Source organism: Vidua macroura, chromosome 9 (genome assembly GCF_024509145.1).
Source record: "Vidua macroura isolate BioBank_ID:100142 chromosome 9, ASM2450914v1, whole genome shotgun sequence".
Taxonomy (NCBI): domain Eukaryota; kingdom Metazoa; phylum Chordata; class Aves; order Passeriformes; family Viduidae; genus Vidua; species Vidua macroura.
The window spans coordinates 5863560-5888587 of record NC_071579.1 but is presented as its reverse complement, the minus strand read 5'-3'; the positions used below and the strand labels follow the sequence as shown (position 1 = coordinate 5888587).

General features: G+C 49.4%; 1 protein-coding gene across 1 annotated transcript in view; it reads right to left on the bottom strand.

The window, feature by feature from the left end:
- Nucleotides 1-23881, bottom strand: part of TNR (tenascin R) — a 32638-nt gene extending 8757 nt beyond the window's left edge. The window contains exons 1-17 of the mRNA XM_053984797.1: nt 23386-23881; nt 20158-20634; nt 19455-19718; nt 18516-18631; nt 15957-16107; nt 13097-13366; nt 11203-11388; nt 8455-8544; nt 8079-8342; nt 7180-7449; nt 6951-7070; nt 6295-6438; nt 5524-5643; nt 5069-5212; nt 4328-4458; nt 3209-3341; nt 69-220 (exon numbers count right to left, since the gene is read on the bottom strand). Of these exons, the coding sequence (XP_053840772.1) occupies nt 69-220; nt 3209-3341; nt 4328-4458; nt 5069-5212; nt 5524-5643; nt 6295-6438; nt 6951-7070; nt 7180-7449; nt 8079-8342; nt 8455-8544; nt 11203-11388; nt 13097-13366; nt 15957-16107; nt 18516-18631; nt 19455-19718; nt 20158-20634; nt 23386-23881 (3528 nt within the window). The remainder of the gene's footprint in view (nt 1-68; nt 221-3208; nt 3342-4327; nt 4459-5068; nt 5213-5523; nt 5644-6294; nt 6439-6950; nt 7071-7179; nt 7450-8078; nt 8343-8454; nt 8545-11202; nt 11389-13096; nt 13367-15956; nt 16108-18515; nt 18632-19454; nt 19719-20157; nt 20635-23385) is intronic.
- Between the last annotated feature and the right edge of the window lie 1147 nt (nt 23882-25028).

The window sequence follows — 25028 nt, the reverse complement described above, 5'->3', positions numbered from 1 at the left end:
CTTTGCTGGTAGGGGCTCAGTTACTTTGTGGTGGAGACAGCATGCACGACAGCTACATGGATACTCACAATCCAGCCGCCTCCGTCGGTGGTCATGTCGCAGTACACGGGCACCCGCTGGCTGAGGTCCCCGTTGATGGAAATGGTGTAGACCCCGCTCAGCGTGTCTCCATTCATCAGGTGCTGGGCACAGTCCTGAGGGTTAGCAAAGACACGTCCTCCTGCAAAATAAAATAAAATAAAAAGGTAACATTCAAGCAAAGAGACACCTTTTCCCCATGCCTCAGGCTCCACTAGTTACAATCCAAGAAAAGTCTATCTTGGCTTCTGCATTCCATGAGATGGTGAGACTTTATATCTGCCGTCGACCTCAGAGGACTTACTGGAAAAAAAATGTGTGCATATATTAATTATTCTTCCATATGTCTTATGCTGGAAGGGTGCATGGTAACATCACAGTGAATTATGAGGGATGTCACTTCTTGGACCATCATTCTGCACCATCTTTCTGAAACCCTGGGGTTTAAGCTGTCACCAGCATATTTAGACAGCTGTGAAAATACCAAAAACCTGTTCTCCTCTCAGGATTGCCAGCTCCAATCAAATTTTATAACAGTACTCATTCCAGGGGGATTCTCCTGATTCTCCATGCCCTTTGAAATGATGGTGGACTTATGCTGAGCTAATTGTCACTTGCAAGCTGAGCAGGAATGAGGCTGTGTGAGATGCTAGAGGTAGGTAGCGTGGGCTGTGTGACTGTGGTACAGGTGTTCACTAATGAGGAAACATATTATTTTGTGGTCAGAGTTTAGGAGAGTCTTAATTATGACAATTATTCTGGCAGTATTGGAATGTCAACTCTGGGAACCACTTTTTCTTATTTAAGACAAAATAGGGAAATACATCTTTTTCTTTGGTGTTGGTACAGATGGATGATGGAATAAATGAGTGCAGAGCTGGAAATGTGAATGTGGTTTTCAAGGACGTCTCTGTAACAAGCTGAGAAGGTATGAGGTGTGCGATCTATGCTGTGTGTGTCCATCACAGCTGTGTAGTGCCCCATAGGACCAAGGCACAAGCCTTGTCTGTTCCTTCTCACTTGGGTGTATTCCCCTCCACCTTGTGACCAGAAGACTTGGAAGTCACTGCTGTGTCCAAATGTTGAAGATCCCCTCTTTTTTCTCCCCATCTTCATGGTCTGTAGCACAACCTGGTGAGACATTGTTTGTATTTTATAGTATCCAATAATGAAAACTTCAACAACAACAGCCACTTTGGGCTCCCCTGAGCTCTGTGGAGATTGCTTGTTTCTTAATTTATATTCCTATCTTTAAGAGCCAAGGAGACCTTGAAAAACATTTCAAACCACTATAAATTATAAATACTGTATCTGTTTCTTCCTTTTGTCTCATCTGTATACAATTCCCCAAGAACCTTATGCAAACATGAAACAAAAGAGGCTGAGCTATTAATATGTCAGGGGGAATAGAAGAACCCCGGGATGTGTACTGTAAGCAGAAGGAAGCAAAACAATTTAAATTAAGCCTGGCTGGCTTTCTTTATGTTTTTTTATTTTTTGTCCTTAAAGACAAGTCCTTGTTCTCTTCAAAGTGCCTTGATGCATTGCCAGAGTAAACTGAAATGCAGATCTGGATGCTTTGATGAGAGATGCTATCCATGGATTGCATTGCCTTGGTGATAGCTCCTGGTTGCTTCTGTCTCATCAATATTGGGGTAAGTGGGGAGAAACTGACTTGTTGCTAATGACTATCTTAATCTTCAAAGCAAGTTAAATGTGTTAGATGCTGTATCAGCTGACAGTGGGGACTCACGTTGCTGAGGTCTGACATTTCTGTTTGATGGAAAAGGTGCTCTCCTTGCCTGACATACGTGGGTTTCTGCTGCTTTATCCCATCTGAGAAGTCACCCCCATGCAGCTTCATCCCTGACTCCCAAGCAGATTCAAAGATTACATGTATTTTTCTATAACCTACCTGAATTGTACTGGCTTTACACACATGTGTAAGAGGCAAAAACAACTGGAAAGCATCTTTTGTAGATGTATTAGAGAAGTAATTTCTTCTTTTGTTGATGTAAACAGTTTCTGTTATCTCTTAAAAGCAGGTGAAGGGCCCTTTGCATGTAACTGAGATGGGGAAGTGTATCCACAGCAGATTCAAAGAAAACTTTCCTAATTGAACTGGCAGCACAGATGGGAGGAATTTTGGTGGACATCATCTTGAGACTTCTCAGCGCTGTTGATGCCCAGGAAAAACATGATTGGCTTCAGCCCTGAACAAGATGCATGCTGTCTGTAATTGCCCTGGCCTAGCCATGCTTTTCAAAGAGGATGAGGGACAATTTGCTTTTCATAACTTCTGTTATGAATGGCTGCAGAGAATGGGAGCAATGGTGACATTGTCATGCAAGCTTCATTCTTGGAAGAGTGAGTATTCTGTCTGTGAGGGTTGTGGTGACTGTGGGTGCCCACCTTTTGATTTCAAAACAAAACCATTCCCATTACTTTAGTGCCTTAGTGGATTGTGAATGCTCTAGAATGAGAGTGGGGAGGAATAATGCAATTAGATAAAGTGCTGGCTCTGCTGTCTGTGATTCCACTAGTGGTCATGGAGATGCACCTGCTTGATATTTCCAGGGATACCCCAACCCTGAAAACTTTCAAGGTCAAATTCAACAGGGCTCTGAGCAACCTGATCAAGTTGAAGATGACCCTGCTTGCTGCAGGGGGATTGAACTAGATGACCTTTAAAGATTCTTTCAAACCGAAGGTATTCTATGATTCTTTGATATTTGTGAGCAATCAGATTATGTCCACAGCATGGAGACACTGGCTGGGTCCTCTCCCAGGAGCATACCTGTTGATATGTGTTGCTGATTTTAGTGGGTATTTTTTCCTCTGTTTATGCACTTGAGGATGGACATAGGCAAGGCAAAGATAGATGGTTCCTGGTCTGAAGCGCAAATCCCCTTGCCCTGGGCTGGGTGTTGTGTTTGAATCATAACTCCTTCAGCCATTAACTTTTTGTAGTGAAGCAGCACTGTGGGTCATGGCATTGTAAATACCCCTCTTTGGATCATGAAGGAATGCTGCCTGAGGAGGGAAGGTCCCTAAGAGCAGTCCATTCCTTCCAGCATGATATGTGGCATATCTGAGCACATGTCTGAGCAGATGCAGTGTGAGACCTCACCTGTGGTGAAGGTGGTTGAGATGAGGCCGCTCCGCATGGCATTTTGGGCAGCTTGCAGGTGCACCGTGTACTCCGTGGTCTCAGAAAGCCCCTCCAGACGGATCCACGTGTCCTCAGCATCCACAATCAGCTCCTGTACATGGGTCCCAGAAGGAGGCAGACACCAAGAGCAACAGATGAGAAAAGCGATGGGGAGCCTAAAGAGCAAGTGAGGAGGGAAGGGAAGGCAAGGCACAAACTACTGCAGCCCTTGGAGCCTGGCTGAGGAGCATTGCATGATTGTTTAGACCCCTGGACTGAGTGAACATGAGATCAGTCAATATAGCCAACATTTCAGAATGGTTTGGGTGGGGGAAGGCAACCTGGTTTGGAGATGGATTTAAATGTTTGCAGTCTGTGTCCTCTGTCAGCTGGGTCTGTTGGGACCTGTGTGCCCTCGGTACAAGACATGACTGATTGTCCAAGCAGTGCAAGAAATAGAGCTGGCCAAACCTGCTTATCTGCCAGTTTTGACTCTGTTGATTCCTGTCATGTTAATTTTTCTGGTTGTTGGCCAGTGCCACACAGCATTATCAGACCCCTTTTGCAAAGCTATTATCCTCTGGCTGCTGCAAGCCAATCACACCAGCAAAGGAAATCAGACTATTTGCCATGACGTATTTTTGATAGTGTTTGTTGCAGCTCCTCCAGTCAGGCAGATGTGGATACACTCATTAAACAATCAAATGTATTGTATTGCAGAATTAATTAGCTGTCTGTGCCTATCTCCCTTTTTGCAGGAAGGGCAAATGGCATTTTTAGCATCTCTGCAGAATTATATTCTCCTGCCTCAGTTTGCTTGTTTTTCACAAGTTGTGAATTGCCCCTGTTCCTCCAATCTTTCCAGGTAACCCCTCTATGCCCAGACCAGTAGGTGTGCATCAACATTTTACCTTAGGCAATCTTTTATTGCTTTTTCCTATCATCCTGCTTAGCAGGAAGTAGTGTCTGCCCTTCTGGCCTCCCTGAGCCAGTGAGTACTGTTCTTTTGCTTTGTTTGGCTTCCCCTGCTTATTTTAACATGGTCTTATTATTCCCTGACTTAATGAGCCTCTTTGGTGTGAGGACTCACTCACTCACCTTCCGGCTGCCATCAGTGGACCTGTAGGTCATGATGTAATTCTCGATCTCTCCCACGGGAGGAACCCAGGACAGCAGGGCGCTCCGTCGTGTGACTTCACTGGCTGTCAGATTTGCTGGAGGATCCAAAACTGTAAGAGTGGATGGATAGGAACACAGGGAAGTGCAATTTCTCACACGCAACCACCTAGGCACTACTTCCCAACTCAGTACACTGGGATTCAACCTTGCAGCACTGAGCTGTGGCCCAAAGTCCATCCTCACCCTCAGTTTCAAGACCTCATCACCCATCCCCGGTCTTGAACAGAGCTCTACAAACCCTCTAGAAGTCCTCCTCTACCTGTGTGCCATCTTAAGGGTAACAGCTGTGAAATTCACGTGCTATGGGACCTGTCAAGCTGTTTGTGAGCAAAATGGGTTGTCATGTTCTTCTGGACTATGTCCTTGGGTGAAAAAAGGACCTGGTCAGGGAAACCACAGCCAGGGGAAATCACTGAAAGAAAGGGATGGATGGATGGATGTTGAAAGAATGAAAATAATGGTTGAGGCTTGATGATTAAAATTGTGTTCTTGTGTTGTGCCCTGCACTTGTATTTGGGATTGGTGTTTGTATCCTTTTGTCATGTGGCTATCTCTACACTCTCGCTATGTAACAAAAGCTTTGGCTCAGCCTTGCTGGCTGCTTTTCCTGGGGTGGGTGCATGGCTAGGGATGAGGAGTGAGGGAAGTGATTGTACGTACGAGTAGTGAAGTTGGTGCTGATGGTCTGGCTGGTGAGAGGCCCGCTGGTGGCATACATAGACACTGTGTAGGTGGTACTGGGCAGCAGGTTGGTCAGCTGGTACTCCTGGTTGTCTCCATCCACGAGAATTGTTTCTCCTGCAACTGTAAGCAAAAAGGGATGACTTAGCGTAGATATTCAAGGTGGTTCTCCAAAATGTGTCTCTGGATATGACCTCATGAAAAAAAGCACTTGTACTGCTGAAACACCATAAGGTACTGTGCAGCAGCTGAGCTGTAGTGGTGCTCTGAGGTGTAGTGGTTCAGTCTGAAGGGTGGTCTAATTTTTCCCACAATCCCTGTAAAACCCAAGGCAAGGGCTCCTTCCCTACTCCCTCTGTGAAGCGCTCCCACTGAGCCCTGGGCTTTGGGATGGGAGAGAAGTTGAGGTGAGCTGAAACAGTGCCCCGGTGTACCTGCACGACGTGTGAGGATGAGGACATAGCTTTCCACCTCCGACAGCGGCGGGTTCCACTGCAGCAGCGCCTCAGTGGGAGTGATGTTGGTGGCTGTGACCCCCAGAGGGACATCCATGGCTGCATGGGGGAGAGATCCAGAGAGTCAGAGGCATTAGGAGACTGGACTATGAACTGGAAGGGCTTCTTGTGGCATGTCGCTCTATGTCCTGCCCTGCTGCCCAGACACGTGTGCCTGCACAGGAGTTAGTGCTGCCCAAGCTGGAATGCAGAGATGTCATAGCTTGTATTACTCTGCTACCTGGGCTGCTCTTCCACTCTTTTCTAGATGCCCAGTCTGGCTTGTTAGGGGTTTTCTTTAGGCTTTGAGGAGTCTGGGGATAGCAGAAGGTTTTATTCTTGCAGCAGATGCTGTTTGTGACAGGGCTTCCCTAGGGATTATTTCTGGAAATCTGTACTCTGTTTAGGAAAGGTTGTCATGATTGCCCAGCATCATGTTTCTGGCTTCACTGTGCCTGGTACACAGGTTTATCGCTTTTACCCATGAGTACCCATGCATATTTGGGATAAACTTTGCTGAGACATACTTCAAAAGCCCACACTGAGCCGTTGTGAGCCCTGCTTATCATCTCCAGCTTGCGTCTGGCTGGTGTGAGGTTCAGCTTGCTCTCAGTCAATGGAATATTAGTGCAAGCAGGGACTGCCAGCCCTGGGCAGGGCTGGACCTGACACTGTTTGATTGTTCCCTGCCCACCAAAAGCTCCTTCCCACCTGTGTATGCAGTGATGGAGGCCAGCTCGCTCTCCTCCCGGCCCCGCACGCTCTTCACCCCAATCTCATACTTGGTGGCAGGCTGCAGGTCCAGGAGGGTGTACTCGGTGGCATCCCTGGAGATGGCCATGCTCTCTGTCCTTCCTGCAGAGATGGAGCCAAGAGCTTTGACATCATGGCTGGCCCCATCCCTGGGGCTCAGGAAGGGCTTGGGAGGGGAGGACAGTTCCACAGACACTGGAGGTAACTGGGTTTTGTGCCTGCAGGTGCACTCCTGTGTGCCCATCACTGTGGTGGCCTGGCCTTTCAGCATCATTGACAAAATTAGGGCTGAGGGAGATGGAGTAGTCAAAGCAGATGAGGGAGCTTGGATTTCAGGATTGAGCCCTGAATTTAACCATCTCTGAGGAGGGCACACTGCTGACAGCCATTCTGTGCGCCCCTCTGTGCCAAGCTGGCTGCAGTCATCCTCCCATCCTCATCCCTGTCACCCCATCCTCTGCCCTGGAGCCAATCCCAGTCATTGGTCGCTTTGCCCAAGGCACTGAGATGCTGCCTGGGTGAGGATGACCTCGTGGTTTGCTTGGGCCAGCGGATGGAGGGAGGGTTGGCAGCTGTGAGCTCAGGGCATGAACAGGAGGGGTGTGGCCCGTTACCTTCGGCAGCACGGTAGGATATCCTATAGTGGTCAAAGGCAGTGATAGGAGCACTCCAGTAGACCATCATGGACTCCTGGGTGACGTTGCCCACCCTGAGGTCCTTTGGTGCATCAATCCCTGGTGAGATGGAGCACAAAGAAAAGCTGTGGGAGGCAGGTCCACTCCCCATGCCCCTGCCTGCCCTCCCACTGCTGTCCCGTGCCTGGTGGGGGGTGTCCCGTGGTACCTGTTGTGATGGAGCCCACGACAGGCTCAGAGCTGATGGTGCCGTGCACGGCCACCAGGGACACCAGGTACTCAGTGGATGGCTGCAAGCCTGTCAGGCTGGTGTGCCTGCGGGTGCCATCGAGTGTGACCTGCTGTGCCTCCTCCTCCTCATCCCGGGGGCTGTAGGTGAGGATGAGGCGGTCTGCTGGAGGGGATGGGTCACTCCATGTGACATTCACACTGGAGGATGTCAGCTGGGAGAAGTGCAGCTGTGAGATGGGCCGAACACCTGGAAGATGGAGAGGAAAGATGCAATCCCAACCGTCTGCAGATCCTTACCTGCATGCTTTTCCCAGTGCTTGTATGGGAAATACTTAAAAGAGGTGGCAAAGCTGAAGATCTGGGCTCTCCATTGATCTGAAACTGCTGGGATCAACCAGCAGATCCAGGAGGTGGAAAATGGTGCTTTTCTCAGCTCCACCTGCAAACATCCTCCATCCCAGACCCATATGGTGGGTGATGGAACTGTCCCACTGCAGATGGTATATCTTTCCTGCACTTCATGACTGCAGACTTTTCAGCCAGAGGTCCTTGTGAGGTCCACATGGCTTCATTGCTGCTTCTTATGGACACAGAGGCCACCCTGACCACAGAGGACAACAGAGGGCTGTGTGTTTTCCCCAATTCTGTCTTGTCCAGCAAAGTAAGTGTGTTCAGTGCTGCTGGCCAAAGGGATTGTGCCACCACCTTGGTAGGGCCATCCTTCTTTTGAGGTCAACTGCTCCTGTGTGTACACATTGACCCTAGCTGTCATCCCCATCACCACCTCAAGGGCTTTCATGCCAGGTATGCAGTGGTCTGGCAGAGATGCCAACAAGGTCTGTGCCCTTGCCCCTATCCCAGCTTGTGTTTCTGTACCTGTGAAGGCATCCACCGTGGCCTCCAGGCTTTGCTGCCGTCCCCTCTCGGCGATGATGGAGATGGTGTACTCTGTCCCAGGCTCCAGCTCAGAGAGGGTGAGCTGTGACTCGTCCCGGGACACTGTCACTTCAGAGGCCATTCCTGAGGCAGGGGTGAAGGTGATGCGGTAGTGGTCGATGGGACCCGTGGCTTTGGTCCAAGCCAATGAGATGGATGTCTCAGTGGAGGCTGTCACCAGGAGGTCCCGGGGGCTGTCAAGCTCTGTGGGAGAGGGTTGGTGCAGAGCTTTGTCCCCATGCACAGACTGTCCTGTGGCGGCATCTGAGCCATAGCAGCCTGCTCTGCTTGGAGCAGGCAGTGGGGCCAAACTCACCCGTCCTGGCATTCATGGTCGCTGGCACACTCTGCTGGCTGTCCATCACGGCTGAAATCCCGATGCCATACTCCGTTCCCGGCACCAGATCTACCAGGGAGTGCAAAGAACACGACGAGGTTTGAGAGCAGCACCTGGCAGGGTGACCTCAGGGTGTGTGTGACCCCTTCTTCCACCTCACACTGGTGGGGACACAGGAGGACCCTCCAGCGCATCCCTGGGGCTAGCAGCTCTCCCACAGGTCAGCAGTTCTTCTGCATATTGCAGAAGAGCTGAGTCTTTTCAGAAAGCCCTGTGGATGCTTTTGGACAGGGAATTTGGGCTATTTTAGCTCAGAAACAAGCCATTTTTAAAAGTTGTTACTGAGGTTTGCTGCAATTGCTGGTGGTGAGACAGAAGCTCTTGTGTGTGTGAGCTGAGATTGGAACGATAAAGTAGCTAGATTTTTTCCCAAAGTGATGTAACATAAAATACTGTCACAGGGCTGGTGTCTTGGAGAGAAATAAATCATGCAGAATAAATGAAATGCACATTAATTGGAAAAGGTGCAGTTTTTCTGGGAGCTGAATCAAGCCCTGTTCCTTGGGGTGGACATATCCTGAGGTGCCTCTCTCAAAGAACTTGGGAACTGAGCTCATCCAGCTCCTTTCCTCTTGCACTGCTTTATCTCCATGGAATATCTCTTGCCTCTGCCTGTCACTTCTGCTTGGCTGTTGGTGGCTTTATTCCCCTCTTCCCTGTGCTTCATGATCTTTCATACAAAGTTAGAAAAAGCCATCAACTCTCCAGCTCAGCCTCACTGTGCCTTGCCCAGGGGAAGCATCCCTGGAGCCACTAAAACCTTTCCCAAGAGGTCAGGAGAGAGGGACACTCTCCTTCCCTGCTTTTCTCTTGGTACAGTGCAGTCTTGGGGATGGGGAGAAGATGGACACCCTTGGCCCTGCTCGATAAGTGTCAGAATTATTCTGGAAAGAAGAGCCTGGCAGAAGGGAAAGAGAAGGAAGAAATGAGCAGGAGGATATAAACCTTTTCTCTCCCACCTCTTTTGGGATGAGCAAAATTATGGTTATTTCTGCACAAATGCTGATTTTTAATAGAGACTATGGGCCAGGGCCAGGCTTGCTGCACTTTTAAGTGTAAATCTTTGATAAACTCTGCTCAGTGCTATTCCTCACTGCTTTTCCTGCAGGTAGATGAGATTGGCTGAAAGAATTGCTGGTTGCTTTCATACCATGGATCCCACCAGGTCCTGGGTGACTGGAAAAAAACCCCAATGGATTTTGCACAACATCCAACAAGACTGCGGGACATGACTACTCTGTACATAACGGAGCTAGCAGAATGTTCTTTTCATTATTTCGTGCTATGACTAGGTTTTTTTTTTTTTTTTTTTTTTTATTGGTTTGTTTATGACATAGTACACTGGGGACTGGAAGCAATACACTTGTGTGATGATGGAGGTACTATATAAAAAATCACTCTCTACAACTGACTTAAGAATCTGCATCTCTGCAGCTTTCTCTGGTTTGGTTTCCTTCAGCCTTACCTGAGTCTGGAAGAGCCTTGGCATCTTTTTTAGTTTTATTGAGAAAAACAAGAGACTTCAGGCTCTTGCCATATATTTCAAGGCAAGCTCAAGTCAAGCCATGGATATCATCTCAGTGTGTGTCACTGTTGTGCCTCTGCCCAGGGAGGGGGATTTGGCCCATTTTTAATGCTTCTTCTCACCTAGAAAGCCAATAAATGTCCTAAAGGAAAGCTAGAAGGAGTCCAGCACTGAGTCTCTGACCTCATCCTGCTTCTCCCCACGCATCCTCATCAAGAACACAGAAGAAACCAGCCCTGATGTTTTTCTTCTTTCTGTATTCCACATTTTTCAAGATAACTGCTCTAATTGCCTTGCTGCCCTCCAGCCTTTCTTGTGACTCTGCTGCTGTGCTTGTAACTTTCCCACTGACCTTTCTCCTATAACTTCATATGGCAGATTCCTGGGCCCTTGAAGGTCCTGGGAAGGCAGAGTGTCAACATGGAAGAACCTGGTGTCCTTCCATACTGAAGAACTTCAAGATGAATGAGAGAACATTTTTGCATGTGATTCTTTTCTTTGCTCAAAATGTGCCACGGGAGCAGCAAATCCATGAGGTAAGCAGTTCTAGTCAAAAAACAAGGAAATCACATCTCACATGTTTTGCTGTGTTGCTGCATAAGGTGTTTGGGGCTTTCCTGGCAGTGGGAGGTGGGTGGTGTTTGCAGCTCCTGTGCTGGCCTGAATAATGTACTACTTAAAGGACTTGTTCAAAACCAGCATCTCTAGATTTAGGTTTGCTTTGAACCCAGTTTGGAAAAAGGCAAAAAACTCAGGCAGCCTAGCTCCCCATCGCTGCCCACGGGACCTCATCACCCATGGTACAAGCAAAAAAGAGAAGGGTGAAATAATATTTTCCTGTAGATCAGCCTAAACAGACTTCTTCCCAATTCTCACTTTGCTCCTTGCCAGCTCTATTTTCCACCTGGACAGATCCTTGCTGGAGGTGCATTACTTGGAGGTGTACCCAAACCCACACAGTGAAAATTAGCTCTATCCCAAGGAAAACCTTCTCTCCAGTAAATAGTAAACTCCAAAACAACCTCAAACACGTCCCAGCACAAGTGCAACCGAGTCTTGGTGTGATTTGGGTTCTCCATTGCCCTACCTGCTTGAGAGGAGGAGGATGAAGGGGGAGGAAGGGCGCGTGGATGCACGCATACCTGCGAGGGTGGCCCGGGTGGTGGGACCGGTGTCGCGCGGCACCAGCACCTCGTGGTAGTGCTCCCCGGCCAGGGTGCTGTAGACCACCCTGTAGCTGTGCGCCTCGGCCTCGCTGTTGTCCCAGGCAAGCTCGAGGCTGGCGGGGGTCCGCGAGCCCACCCGCAGGTTCTTGGGGGCATCGATCTCTGCACAACACAAGGGAGAGAGGCACTGTCTCACCGCTGGGAATGCGCCCCGCAGCCTTGCCACAGTGAGACAGCAGTGGAGGTACCTGGGTGGGACATCCAGGAGGTCCCTCCTCCCCAGAGCGTGTCCTGGCAGGAAGGGCTGGAACATTTGCTCTGACCTCCTGCTCAGCACAGGCTGTGAGATGCCACCCAGGAGGGTGATGCAGATGCTGGGCACTCGCAGCATCCTCAGTAAGTTGGTTTGGCAGCTAGTTCCATGTTATTTAAAAAAAGAAAACCCTTTTTTCCCCGCATTAGAGTAAAAGAAACTGAGGCACTGAGTGAGTAAGAGAAAAAGGGCTCTGTAGTAGCCATGCATTGGCCTGAACTGCTTTTAGAAGAAAACCTTGAGCATCTTTACAGGCTCATTCACACTCAGATATTGCCCAAAGGGTTTGTTTATTGGTGCTGCTTAGGCTGTGTACTGAATCTGCTCTGGTTTGCACAATAAACCCCTCCAGTGAGCAACAGCTGGGGCTGGGCACCAGCAGACGGTGGGTAACAATGATGGATCTGAGTTTGGGGCGGGTATTTTTATGTTGCCTTTTAGAAATAAAGCAAGGAAGGGCAATGCAGCAAATCAGTTGGGGTAAGCATCTCGTCTGAAATATTTATCTATAGAGATATGTACACACACAATTCATGTACCACAATTATTACAGTAGGAGCCTCATATCCAGCAGTAATGTACATGACAAATAATTTATATACCATAAACCAGCATGGAAATATACGCTCTGACTCCTTTATGGCACGGTAAATTAAATTCCTTAGCTATCTGCAGGCGTAACATTAATTAAAGTTTTACTGACCAGTTAGGTGTTCAGAGAAGATATAAAATAAGATAACCATGTTTCTGGACGTGCTGGTTTCAGCTGCTTGACTGCTGATTCCTTGGTCAAGGCACCTGCCTTGGCTCTTGATGCTGAGTGGGAGCGAGTGTCCCCTTGAACTCAGACCTGTGCTGAGCATTTTGGTGTTTTTGAAAATTGTGCATTGAGCTGTGGTGATCTTAAACTACTGAGTTCTAGAGTTCTAAGCTGTGGGTCTGAACGGGCACTGGAGCTGGTGGGGATGTGTGTCCCAAACAGCTTCAGCCTTGATGCTGCAGCAAGACATGGCCAAGATGGGGTTGGCTTGGGGTTTATAATCTAAATATGGTGGGTTGGGTCTGTCCATGCCTCGTCACTGGCATCTGAGATCACCTGGACTGCCCTGGGGACTATATGAGCATCCCTGTGGGGCACAGGGCATAAAGAGGACCTTTTGCACTGGAGGTTTAGTGGCTAAACTGCCACTAGCAGTGGGGGGCAGAGGGCAGTTTTAGGGTGTGTATTTTAAGGCGAGCTGAATAATCTGCTCTGCCTTGCTCTCTGACAGGATGCAAGACACCTGCATTCAGGTGTCACCATTTACACCTGCATCTTAACCGCTGTGTTTTTCATCCCACTTCTTCCTCCTAGCACACCACATTAAACCCCAGCCCACTTGTGCCAGGAGAAAAAGAGGTATCACTAAACCCCAGATGCGAAAAACCCTGAGTTTTTCCTCTGGATACATCCTTGTTGCAGGACAGCCCATCTGCAGACGGCAGCAAGCCATCTGCCCACGCTTGCCAGAGACTCAAAAATGCACACCAGTTCTCCCAGCAAGGCCAGCTAGCTACCTGTGGTGAACTGGGCAAAGGCTGGCCGGCTCTCGTTGGCACCCCGGAGGGCGCTGACGGCGAGGTGGTAGCGGGCGCCGGGGCGCAGGGCCTGCAGGGAGTACTGGCTAAGGGGGGGCTGCAGGCGGAAGGTGGTCCTGCCGCCCTCCCCATCCGCCAGCCCGTACTTCAGCAGGATGGCATCCACCTTGGCGCGCGGCGGGGTCCACTCCACGAAGGCCACTGTGTCAGAGACATCCCGCACCAGGATCTGCGTCGGGCCGTCGATGACTGTGGGGGAGCGGGGGGAAACGGGCACTTGTTATTTTGGCAAAGTTGAATGGGGAAAGGTGGAAGCTTTGGGGACACCAAGCTTCAGGGATGCTTCAACCTGACCTTCCTAGCGGCTCGAATTAGTATTCAGGGACAAGGGAGAGAGGTGACATGGGCAAGAGACATGACCCTGACCCCAAGACACTTAGGGGGTTTGGTCTTCATGGGTTCCCAGTCCCTTGTCCCCATCTCCTGACTCTTTCCTGAACCCTCTCCACTGTCTGCAGATACCAGAGCAGGACCCAGCAGCTCTCTCATTGATAACCATCACAGCTATAATGCAAGTCATGCCCTTCTCTTGAGCTGGTTGTCGGCAATAATTCTTCTTTGGCTTTTTAAGGTGGTATTTCCCAGGATATAAAACTCCTATATCTAACTGCAACACACGTTCTTTGCTCTTAGATAGCTGCATGTACTTTTGCATTGAAAAACATGTAATTTTCCTTTGTGCCCAACCCTTCAAACTATCCAAACAACTTTTATTGATGTTCTTCTACACAATTTACTCTTTACTGAGCCTTTCCATCATTGGCAAAATTTATCAGCAACAGTATTATGTCTTTTGAGAGGTGTTGACAATGTGTTAAATAACGTGGGGCCAAGGACAAGATCCAAGCATTGAGAACTGAGGAATGTCTCTAGAAATGTTCCTGCTTTGGTGCCAGCTCCTGGTTTGTCCTTAAACTGAGGAATCAGCTCATAAAGCTGTTGGTGTCTTGGCAGTGGGAAGAGAGGAGAAAATGCAACTGCTCTGGTGAATCTTCATAACTAGCTGGGTGTGGGGCTATGGTTGGTGTCCAAAAAAAAAACCTTTCAGATAAAAGGTTTTTAGCTAAATTCATACCAGAGACCTACTGGAAGACCTTTTTGGACATTTCTGCTTTTTTTTTTTTCCAGAGATTTGGGCGCTTCCTTGCTCCACATCCCTCAACACTCAACCTTTGGACATCCTGGGCTCAAGCCTGGCTGCCTGGCTGATGGATGCTTTGAGTCCAGCACAACTTAACGCATGGATGGATGGATGGATAGATGGATGGATGGAGCCAAGCCTTGCCATTGCTCCTGTGCCATGGCAGTGCTCATACATGAAGCCTGCTGGGCAGCCTGTGTTATCACTTAGATGATCACAAGGTGGGTGAAAAAGCCCACTTTGGTTCTGTAATTTAGACTATACCATATATACATATAGCTAATATACAGCATATCTTGGAAAATGACAGTAGGATCTGCTGAATGCTGCACCTCATGGTTGGGAGTTCTGGGGGACAAGCATGTGGGCAGGGGTGGGAAGGAGCAGAGAGGGTTAGAAAAGGACATGGAGGAATTTGGAGTAGTGAGGTGAGGTCTGGGGGCAAAAAAACCAAAAGAGCACAGTTGGGAAGCCCAGTGTTCAGGTAGGAGCTGGCTGTCCAGCTTGGCCAGGACCAGGTCATGCATACCATCAATCTCCAACTGCTCCATGTTGTCCAGCCATCCATGTGATCCACATCTACTTAGCTGTGTGGCATAAAAGATGTCTTTGCTGCCTGATCCTGGTACAAGATGTTGAGGAAGAGCAAGGGTGGTGGGGATAAAGCTCTGGGGGTGCTGCAGAAGAAGGCAGACATGCCAGCACAGGGCTGCTTTCACGGAGCACAGATCCGAGAGCCCACTGCTCCACCTGCGCTCCCTGCAAAGGTCAACCCTTGAATTTGAGGTACCAGCTTCTATTTTTGCTGACCTCCCAGGGAAAGGAAGTTTCGGGCTTGACCAGGAGATGTCCCTATTAAGCCACGTCGAGCTGAACGCGGAGGCAAAGCAGGAGGAGAGGACTGTGCTGGGGAACTCAGACCTGCAACAGACTGCTGCCGTGGAGAGACCCTCCCTTCGCTCTCACCGCTGCCTCAATTAGCAGCACCTTATTACAACCCTCCGGCAGCTATTTAAGTGCTGTTTCCTCTTGGAACAGCTCAGGTGGAGCCAGTAGACGTCTGTCTGGCTTTCAAGGCAGACTGCAACAGATCTGGTGTGAAGAGCCTCTTCTTCCCCGTGAGCTCTGCCCATCACTGCATCTCCTTCAGCAAAAAGAGCCAGCTGAATTTCCTCTGGTCTGCAGGATGGACCAGTGAGTGGGCAAACAAATTGGTGTGGAAGGAACATGCTGTTGCTCCTGGCTCCCTGCCCTGCTGCCTGATTTGCCTGAATAGGAGGGATTTGAGGGCATTTGGTGGCACAAAAGCAGGTGGGAGTTTTAATCTGTTATATATTAGTAAGTAATACATTTGTAGATGTATTTCTTGAGGGCATCCATCCTCCAAAATGTGAGATTAGCAGAGAAGAATAATTTACTCAGATATACAATAAAAGCAGAACTGAGTCTTCACTCCGAACCCCATTAACCTCACCACAGTTTCTGCACTTGTGGCAATTTAGGAGAGAGGGACAAAATACTGCATGAAGAAGCTGTTGCTGCAATGTTTGCTGGAAGTTTCATCCCTGTCCATGGGACTTTATTTTTGGGACCAAGCCCTGGGCACTGTTGTGCTGCCCCCAGGTGAGGCTGACTCACGGGTTGAGACGCTGTCGGAAGTGGGAGGGCTTCTGGCTTGTTCCTTCAGGGCCACGATGGTGACGGTGTACTCCTCCCCTGGCTTCAGCCCCGTCTGGTTGAAGGTGGTGACAGTGCTGGGGAGCTGGGCAATCACACCACCCTCATTATTCTGTCAGGGAATGAAATAAGCATTAACCCTCCCCCACCAGCTGGTGTTTTGGGGGGCACTGATGCACAAAGAGGAGGTGCCCCCCATGTTGTATCCTTGCATGGGCCACTCTGCATCCCCAAATCACATTGTCACCTTGGCACACCCCACCGTGGAGGGAGAGACCTGGGATGAAGTCACCCACCAAGAGTGGAGTACTCATGTTGTTGAGCTGCAAAATCCTCCCCATCCCTCCTCCCTCCCCAGCTTCTGTGTTTTGCCGTTTGTGCCTCTGCTGTTCTCCAGAAGAGGAAATATGATTAAACCAAAGCCTTGGCTAGACTTGTTTTCCCTGCTCTTCAGGTGCCAGGAGCCTTTTGTTGTTGATGTATAGGTATGAAGCTGTGAGGTCTTTATTTTGCTGTCACCTGCTTTTTAGCCATCTTTAGTACACTCATTTATGCCTTGTGGTTTTTCCCTGAAAAACTGTAAGGCTTTAAACAACTGCACATGTCACCTTTCCTGCCAGTGCTTGGACAAAGGATCTTTTCTTGCTGCTGTCTTCACTAATAACATGCTAAACAAATCTTTGCACATAACTCTCAATTCACATTCATCTCTTTTCTCATTAAACAGGAAACCTTCCATTTTAGCCATCAATTACCATTTTACCTTTCCTAATTTTCTTTGCTAAATCTGTCTTCTCTTTGTCTTTTTCCCACCCCATCCCCAGTGCAGGCAGCAGATGGGCAATCCTGCCTGACCCAGCTTTTGTGGGGGCGAGAGCATCACACAGACCATGGAAAGAGCTTTGCAGGAAGCTGCAAGCATCCTCGTTGGGCTGCTGAGGACCAAATTAGCATTTCCTCACCCAGTTTTTGGGAAGACAGGGAGGTCAATTTTTATCACAGAGGTTGTGATGCTGCAGTTATAACTCTGTTGTTTTTACCCTTTGGGAATGAGTTTTGTGCTTGTTTGAGGTGTGGAAATGTTTTGGCATGTACCCAAGCAAGTGTTGCTTGCAGGGCAATAAAGGACACAGCACCCTCTGCCTAATTTTAGGGAAAAGCTGATGATGGAGACTCAAGAGAGGCCAATTTTGGCAGCTGATGGGCAGAAACATGACTGTGACTCTATGTCTTAACTCATGAATTTGAGAACTTTAAAGCCCAGTGAGCTACATCCCTTCCCTACCACAGACCCTGCATCCAGGAACAGCCATCATTTTGCATCTTATCTGCCTTTAAATCCCAAAATGCTTCCATGTATTTTTAAGCTTAAGATTAAAAACAGAAAAAAAGAACCAATGGTTTGCATTTATTTGCTTCAGGGGGATGCTGTTCATCTTAATTCCTGAGTAATAGTGAAGTGTTTGAAAGAGCTATTTTTTCCTATCAAAAGCTTTTCTGTGATATTGCTGCATTTTTCAGCTTTAATCCTGAATGATCACCTGATGGTGACTGCAAATGATCCCACGGTCTATACCTGCATTACATGAACTTCAACTTCTGACACAATGTAGCAAACATCACATCAATAATCTTCCAGCAACTCTTTGGAAAGGAGAGAACTGAGTTATTTAAGGCTATTGGGCTCTTGCTTTGTGCTGTGTAATGATACTTCATAGTTAAGAGTATTTAAAACTTCGGGGCCAAATTCTGCAGTTCTCCACTGCCCAGAGCTGCCTTTGATTCCAGTGCAGGTTTTTTACAAGTGAAAACATCATAATTGAGCCCTTAATCAGCATTTCTTTCACTGCTGGGACTTGAATACTCTTATAAAGAGGCTGCATGTACAATTGCAGCTATACTTATGGCTAAATGATGTAGAAATTATGAATATAGATTAAATACTTGATGTACAAATTTTGTTGCTGTGCACAGAAAATATGGGGTATTTAGGGCAACATTTTTATCCTTTCATCTTTTCTGGCACGATTTCTACCTGCTCGTCACTGCGATTAAAATTCCATGGCAGGAATGAACTGTGCGTGTGACTCGGGGATGCTGAAGGTTGTTGTCTGAGAGCCAGCAGCTGCTTGCTTTGATCCAGGCTGCTTTGGGGAGCTTAGTGTAGAGAGCAGGGCAAGGAAGAGGAGGAGGAGGAGGAGGAGAAAGAGTCATTGCAAAGGAGATGGAAAGGAAACAGAGGGTGCAACAACAAGAGGCAGTGAGGCTGGAAGGTTTTTTCCCCCATCACTGGATTTTTTGGGGGACATTTCTTTGAGGACATGCATGTCTTGACACAAGAAGTAATGGGGAAATGCAGGCTGGCAGTGGCTGGGGAGTCTGATATGCAGCACAGAAATGGCAAACACAGCCTGGGTATTTTGGGAAGGTGGTAATTGGAAACTGATTTAGGATCCACTCACTGGGTGCTGTCAGGGTGACCAGGTATACCCTGCAGGGCCATAGGTGTGGCAGCAGTACCTTGGGAATGAAGCTGATCTCCCAGCCGTCGAAGGGGAAGGAGAAGGGCTCCCACTGCACCTCTGCCGTTGTCTCTGTGACAGTCTTGAACTTCAGCCCCTGCGGTGTGGCGAGGTCTGTAAGGGAGCAGGGAGTGGTAAGCAGAGCAGGGTGGGTGTGCACGTGCTGTTGTACCCACCCTGCTCCCTGTGGGTATTTTGTTATCTGGGCAACAAGAACAGGGAAACTTTTGGTAACTGTTAGCAAAATTAATTTTTCCCTGCTCGATGTGGGTTGGAGGGAAAAGAGGGAAATGCCTGGACCTACAGACACGAGGCATCCCACTGCACTATTGTGTGAACAGAGTGAATGCTGGGGTTGCAAAGGGGGGTGTGGATAGTTTCTGGTTTTCCCCTGCCCTCTGTATCCTTAGTCTCCAAGAAACCCCTCTGGAGGCTGGCATTACAGCTTGATACTCCTGTTTTCCTCTGTGCATCATGGTCCTGGTCAGGACTGTGCTTCTCCTGATGCACAGCAGCATCCGCTCTTGCTGCACCATCCCCCATATCATGGGGAGTCATCATGGGGAATCATCTGTTCAGGAGTGGGAGGAGAACCTGAGACTTCTGTGTTATATTGTAGTATTTTCTCTGAGGAAAAAAATGTAATGTTTTGGGCCACATTCTGGGGGCTTCAATCAAACTCTGGAAGCTTTTTCTTCTTTTTAGACATCCAGGTTTTCATCCAAACTGAGCCTTTCTGAAGAAGATGGATACATTTCCTCCTTTTCCTATATCCCTATACAGATACTATTTTTTTTTTTTTTTTTTTTTTTTTTTTTTTTTTTTTTTCAGGGCTTGACTTTCTGCTGCTAGAAGGTTTTTATGGAAAAAGTGAGCCAGCTTGAGCATCTCCTCAGGATACATGGGTAGCAAGCGACAAGTGCAGTAGGATACTTACTAGTCATCACCTTGGAGGTAACGGGGATGCTGAAGACGTCACTGATGACTGCATAGATGCTGACATTGTAGGCAACACCTGGCTCCAGATCCGTGATGGTGATGCTGCTCCAGTCCCCAGGCACCCTCTGCTGGAGCTGGGTGCCCCCTGGCACCGCGGGCTGGTAGGAGACCACGTACTCGGTGGCTGCCCCGGGGCCGTCCCAAGCCAGCTCGATGGAGCTGTCGCTGATCCCCGTCACCCGCAGGTTCTCAGGAGGAGACACTGGTGGGAAGGGCAGAGGTACGGAGAGTGTCAGGGTGTGCGTGGCTTGTTCCTCCACTCCTGTGGGAGGGTGTGTAGGTCTGCTGGTGGGCTATAGGCACGGGCTGGGGGTTATGTGCTAGCTGTGGTTGTCTGAACAGCTATAGCAAGGTAAAGGCTCAGGAGAACCTGCTGCACTAAGGGTTTAGCCCCCATGTTGGGATGAACCTCACTAGCTTTTTGCTCACCTCCCAGACTTTTGTCCATGGTGTCTTTGGGGGCAGGGATAACAGGGAGGTAGCCACACTGCGCACTGCGGGGCCTCGGTGTGTCCTAAGTGATGCTCTCTGCCGGGTATGGATTTCTCCCAGGCTTCACGGTGCTCCTATGGGACTCTGGGCACCTAGAAACCCTCGCTTACCCGCTCAAGTCTGCCTCTCCTCACACATCCCCCCTCTACCTGCTGAGCAGTCCTGCCCGTCATAGCCTCCCTGGCAGACGCAGAGCCCATCCCGGCAGACGCCCCGGCCGCTGCAGGCGTTGGGGCAGTGCAGCCTTGCGCAGTCCTCGCCGGCGAAGCCCTCCTGGCACACGCAGGTGCCGTTCACGCAGTGGCCCCGGCCCGAGCAGTCGCGGGGGCAGCGCAGCTGGGAGCAATCCTCCCCGGTGAAACCCTCCTCGCACACGCACTCGCCGTCCACGCAGAGCCCGCGGGAGCCGCAGCCGGCGGGGCAGCGGAGCTGGGAGCAGTCCTCGCCCCCGTAGTCGTTGTCGCAGATGCACTGGCCCTCCAGGCACACGCCGCGGCTGGAGCAGCCCCCGGGGCAGCGGGGCTCGGAACAGTTGCTGCCTGCCCAGCCCTCCATGCACACGCAGCTGCACGACTCCAGGCTGAAATTCCCGTGGCCGCTGCACTGCGGGATGTAATCCAGCTGCCCTGCAAGGATGCAGGACCGAGGGTCAGAACCCACCGGGTGGGAGGTGGGAAAAGGTCAGTTTTGCTCTCGGGTCAGCCCTCTGAAAGGCTGGAGAAGGGGCAGGTGTGGGGCAAGGGGGGGATAGCTCTCCCTCTGAGCGTGCCCAGCTCTGGCGAACTGGTGGCTTTAGGACTGAAAGGGGAAAATTGGTGGGGTTGTGGTGGGGTTTGGGTGGATCTTTCCCTAGGGAGCAGTGGCCTCCATAACTCTGGGTGCCATCAGCCTTGTGGTGGTGTAGGTGCTCCCTTTGGTTTCTCTCCAGCTCAGCACTCAGTTGATAGGAACTTCCCTAGACCTCTTACTGGGAAAAAACTTTTCTGGCCAAACCCTCTGCACCAGCCATGACTCCTCTGGTTTCACATCTGCCCACTTCTCCTTTTTATAGATGAGAGATCCCCAGCTTCTCTCTCTCCTATACAAAGTAGGTATGTACCCAAAGGCATCATCTTCATCCCTAACCTGGTGAACCTGATTAAGACAGAACTGTTGGCTTTGGGCACACTGAGGTTGTGGAAAAGCAGGGACAGCACGTGGGCTCTGTGGCCAGCACCTCTAATGCCCCCTCTTTACCTGGCATCCTTGCACAGGATGGTCTGGGGTGAGGAGGGATGATGGGGATGAAGGCACCAGTCAGTGACACTGCTAATGCTCCCCTGTTTTGCCCTGAAACAGAGCCATTGCTCCAGCAAAGGGTTTATCCCAGGCAGGCTAACTTTTCCTTGCTGATTTGTACTGCTTTTCCTCATGTGAACCAAGGAAGAACAGAAACCCTTTCTGTGCTTCCTCCAAACCGTGGGGAGCCTTTGCACCCCGAAGACCTCCAAGCCCCAGGACTCTGTCCCCAGCTAAATTTTCCATCCTAGCTGAATTTTCTGAGCAGCTTTTCCAGTGGGGGGATGTAGCAGATGAGCATGTAAAAGCAGCTCAGTTGCATGCTGTGCCAGACAGACACATTTAGGTTACTTTGCAGGACAATTCCCATCCAAACTGCAAATACTGGGAATGCCAGTCAGGATCTCTTCAGATCTCAGCCTCTAGTAGCCTCTAGTAGTTATCAAAAGATGAGAGAGGTTGCTTGTAAGTGTGCTAGAGAAAAGAGGCTTTCCTCAGGGAAATTGCCTTGGGTGGTAGGGTAGGGATCCTGATTCCTTTGCAGTGCAGTGAATTGAAAGCAGCTCTGGTAAAAGTAAATGAAATTACTCCAGTTTTAGCTTGGCACATCTGTGATGGGAGTGGGGACTTCACCAAGCAATGAATATTTAATGGGACTGTCTATGCATGTTGCAAGTAACCCAAATAGGCCCATCAGAGTTTCAAATTAATTCCTTTAAAACGGGTTTTTCCCATAGCATTTCCTACATGATTTTAACCCTCACTTTGCACAGACTGGTGTTTCCTGTTTTGTCTTAGTTATTAACGCAGCTGATGGATGTGGCATTGTGAGCTGCCATGGGCTGAAGCCATGGCTGGGAACACATTGACTTCCACTGGCCTCAGGATAGATGCCAGCCCAAGCCACCCTGCTGTGTGTCCATCCTTGTTTCTCCCTCCCTGACCAACACACCTTTAGTGGAACTCTTGACCAGAGCATTGGTTGCACCCATTTCATTTTAATGTGTCCTACACACAGAGGTGTTGGGGTACCACTGGAAAAATCACTCTAATAGCTGCAAAACTTTAAAATTAAAAACGCAATGTCTATTGGGGGTAAAAGGGTTGGTTTTAATTTCTATTCCTTTCTGTTGCTGTTCTTGGTGTGAAAAGCAGTTTTCCCCTGGAAAATGCCCTGTGTGGTTCTCCTTGCAAGGAGAACATGGTGTGCTGAAGCCACGAGCAGGGCTGGGCTGCATTTGGGATGGATGCCCTTTGCGACAGCCCCTCTTCCTTGAGACAAGGAAAACTATCAATATGCTGGCTCCTGGACCATGGAAATGCAGCTGCTAGCCCAAACCTTCCTGACCCATCTCATTTCAGCTGAGTGCTGCTTTCCTGACCCTGAGGGACAGCTGAGGTGGAACGAGGGGCTGCCTTTAATGGAGTAACCCTAGTGGGACCTCTTGGAGGTCTCCACAAAAGCACATCTTTTTATTCAGGTGAAAATATCACGTTGATGGTATTGTGCCTTTTTTTTTTTTTTTTTTTTTTTTTTTTTTTTTTTTTTTAGGTTTTGTTTGCTTATTTCATGTATTTCTTTTGAATTTTTTAATCCTTTTTTTTTTTTTTTTAACTCAGCTTTTCAGATAAGTTCACTCCCCTTACAGAGAAGATGAAAGGGCTTACTGCCAACTCCCATGGCGCTGCCTTCAGCCCAGGCACAGCTTAGGAGAGCAGCAGCAACATCTCTGCTCCCTGTCCCACAAGCAGTGGCACCTGTGTAAGAGTGTTGGGAGAACTGCAGAGTTGTGAGATCCCCCTGCTCACCCCTACCCAGCTGCAATTTCATCTGTAAAGGGGTTCAGCTCTCTCTCCATTACAGAGTTTTTGCAGCAAGTGTGGCACAGGCACTCAACTGACCAAAGCCTTCCCGCGGGTTTTCCTTGCTTAGAGGATTTATTTTAAGTTTTTTCACTAAAGCCACAGCCCCATCGTGGGTAAACATTGGTTTTCCTCTGTCACTACTCTGAGTGGCATCATCAGGTTTTGCATTATTTCTCCTGCCTTTTGCTCAAGCCCTCAGTCCCCAGCAAGAGCTAACAGGATGGCATTACTACCTGTGGCTGCATTTTCTTGGCAGCAATTGGAGGTGCATTGGTCCCGGAGGATGGAGACCTCCCTCTCCAGCATCTCAATCCTGCTCAGCAGCTCCTGTAGGGACGGGAGGGAGGTGGAGCACTTGCAGGCCTGCTTGGGCATGTTTATCCTGTGGGTGAAGGTGACCTGGCTCTCGCTGTCGGAGGTCTGCTCCGTGTACTCTGCCAGCCGGTCGTCTTCTGAACTCACCTCCTCGGCCGAAGACTTGAACACGGATGAGCAGCAGCTGTCCAGAGGGATGTTGATGTTGTAGATGTGGTGGAAGACCATGGGCTGCTCTTTGATAGGTGGGCTGCAGTTGGCGAGGCCACCCGCCTCATCCACCGCCCTCCTCTCGGCCGTCTCTGTCGTCATCTCCAGACGGCACTCAAAAGGCTTGAGGACAGCGCCCAGCAGAAGCAAGTTGAAGCTGATGACCACACTCCTCAGGACCGGGTTTTCACCATCAGTCCCCATTTTCCTGGGAGAGAGGAGAGCCTTCCAAGCCAGTCTTGGTCAGCCAAGAGTGGGGAGAACCTGGGAACACAGAAGCAAAAGAGCATGGCTGGTGTTAGCCTCAAAACTATGCTCAGCACAGAGAGGTAAATCCTTCTTGGCAGTTATCTAGACACATGTGGGGCCAACTTGACCTATATGCAGTCCTGCTGGCTTTGGTGTGTAGGGACACGGTTTGGGGTAACTGTGAGTGGGGCTGCAGCCCAGCCTCATCCCTATTGGGCTGAGCTACAGCTACAGGTGAGCAGCACTGACAGCAATGAGCCATGGAGTACCCAGGTGCATTGACCAACCACCAAAGGGAACAGAAGGCACACAGGTGCAATGCATGAATGTGAGTGGGATACAAGGTTGGGCTAAAGAACAAGAGGAGCAGATGCTTGCAGCCATCTGGAGTGGTAAGGTGTTACTCTGTAAGGGCTGAAGCTTTCTGAAATTGTATGGTGATACTCTGTGTATCATGGCCGTCCCAACTGCGACATTGGTGGAACCTAAGTCAATCCTGAATGGAGCCCATGGCTGGGGGGAAGACCTTGTCATAGCCCTTGACCAGTGATAAAGAGAGATTCTTCTTGTTATTGCTTTTTTATTTAGGAAACAATTAATCTGGTACTATCAAAGCACCAAATACTCATCTCTGGGCCACTAACCACATCTCACTTTGCCACCCTCTGCCAATGCCATAACCTTGAGCAATTGCTATCTCTTGCTTCTAATGGCCCTCCTCCTCTGGAGCTCTCCAGCTCCCTGGGGAGCATCCCTGCCTCCCCCATTACCCTGCTGCTGAATGAAAATATATGTTTGCTGGTTTCTCTCCAACAACACCTGGAACTCCTTTGGTAGGCTCTCTCCTTTTTTTTCCTGGTTTTAGGAAAAGCAAGAAAAATGGAAATAACGCTGCCATGGGATGGCTCTGACCATGCTCACAGGAGACAGGCTCCGTAAGTGGCAATTTGGGGCTGCACATTCATCAGTACATTCTCAGACTCTGATTCCCTCAAGTTGTCCTCTCCCTTTTGGGCTCTCTGCTGGCTCCTGGGTGGCCCTGGCCGGCCCCATGGAGAGACTCCCTGTCCCTGCATAATGGGGAAGGCACAGGGACTAATGA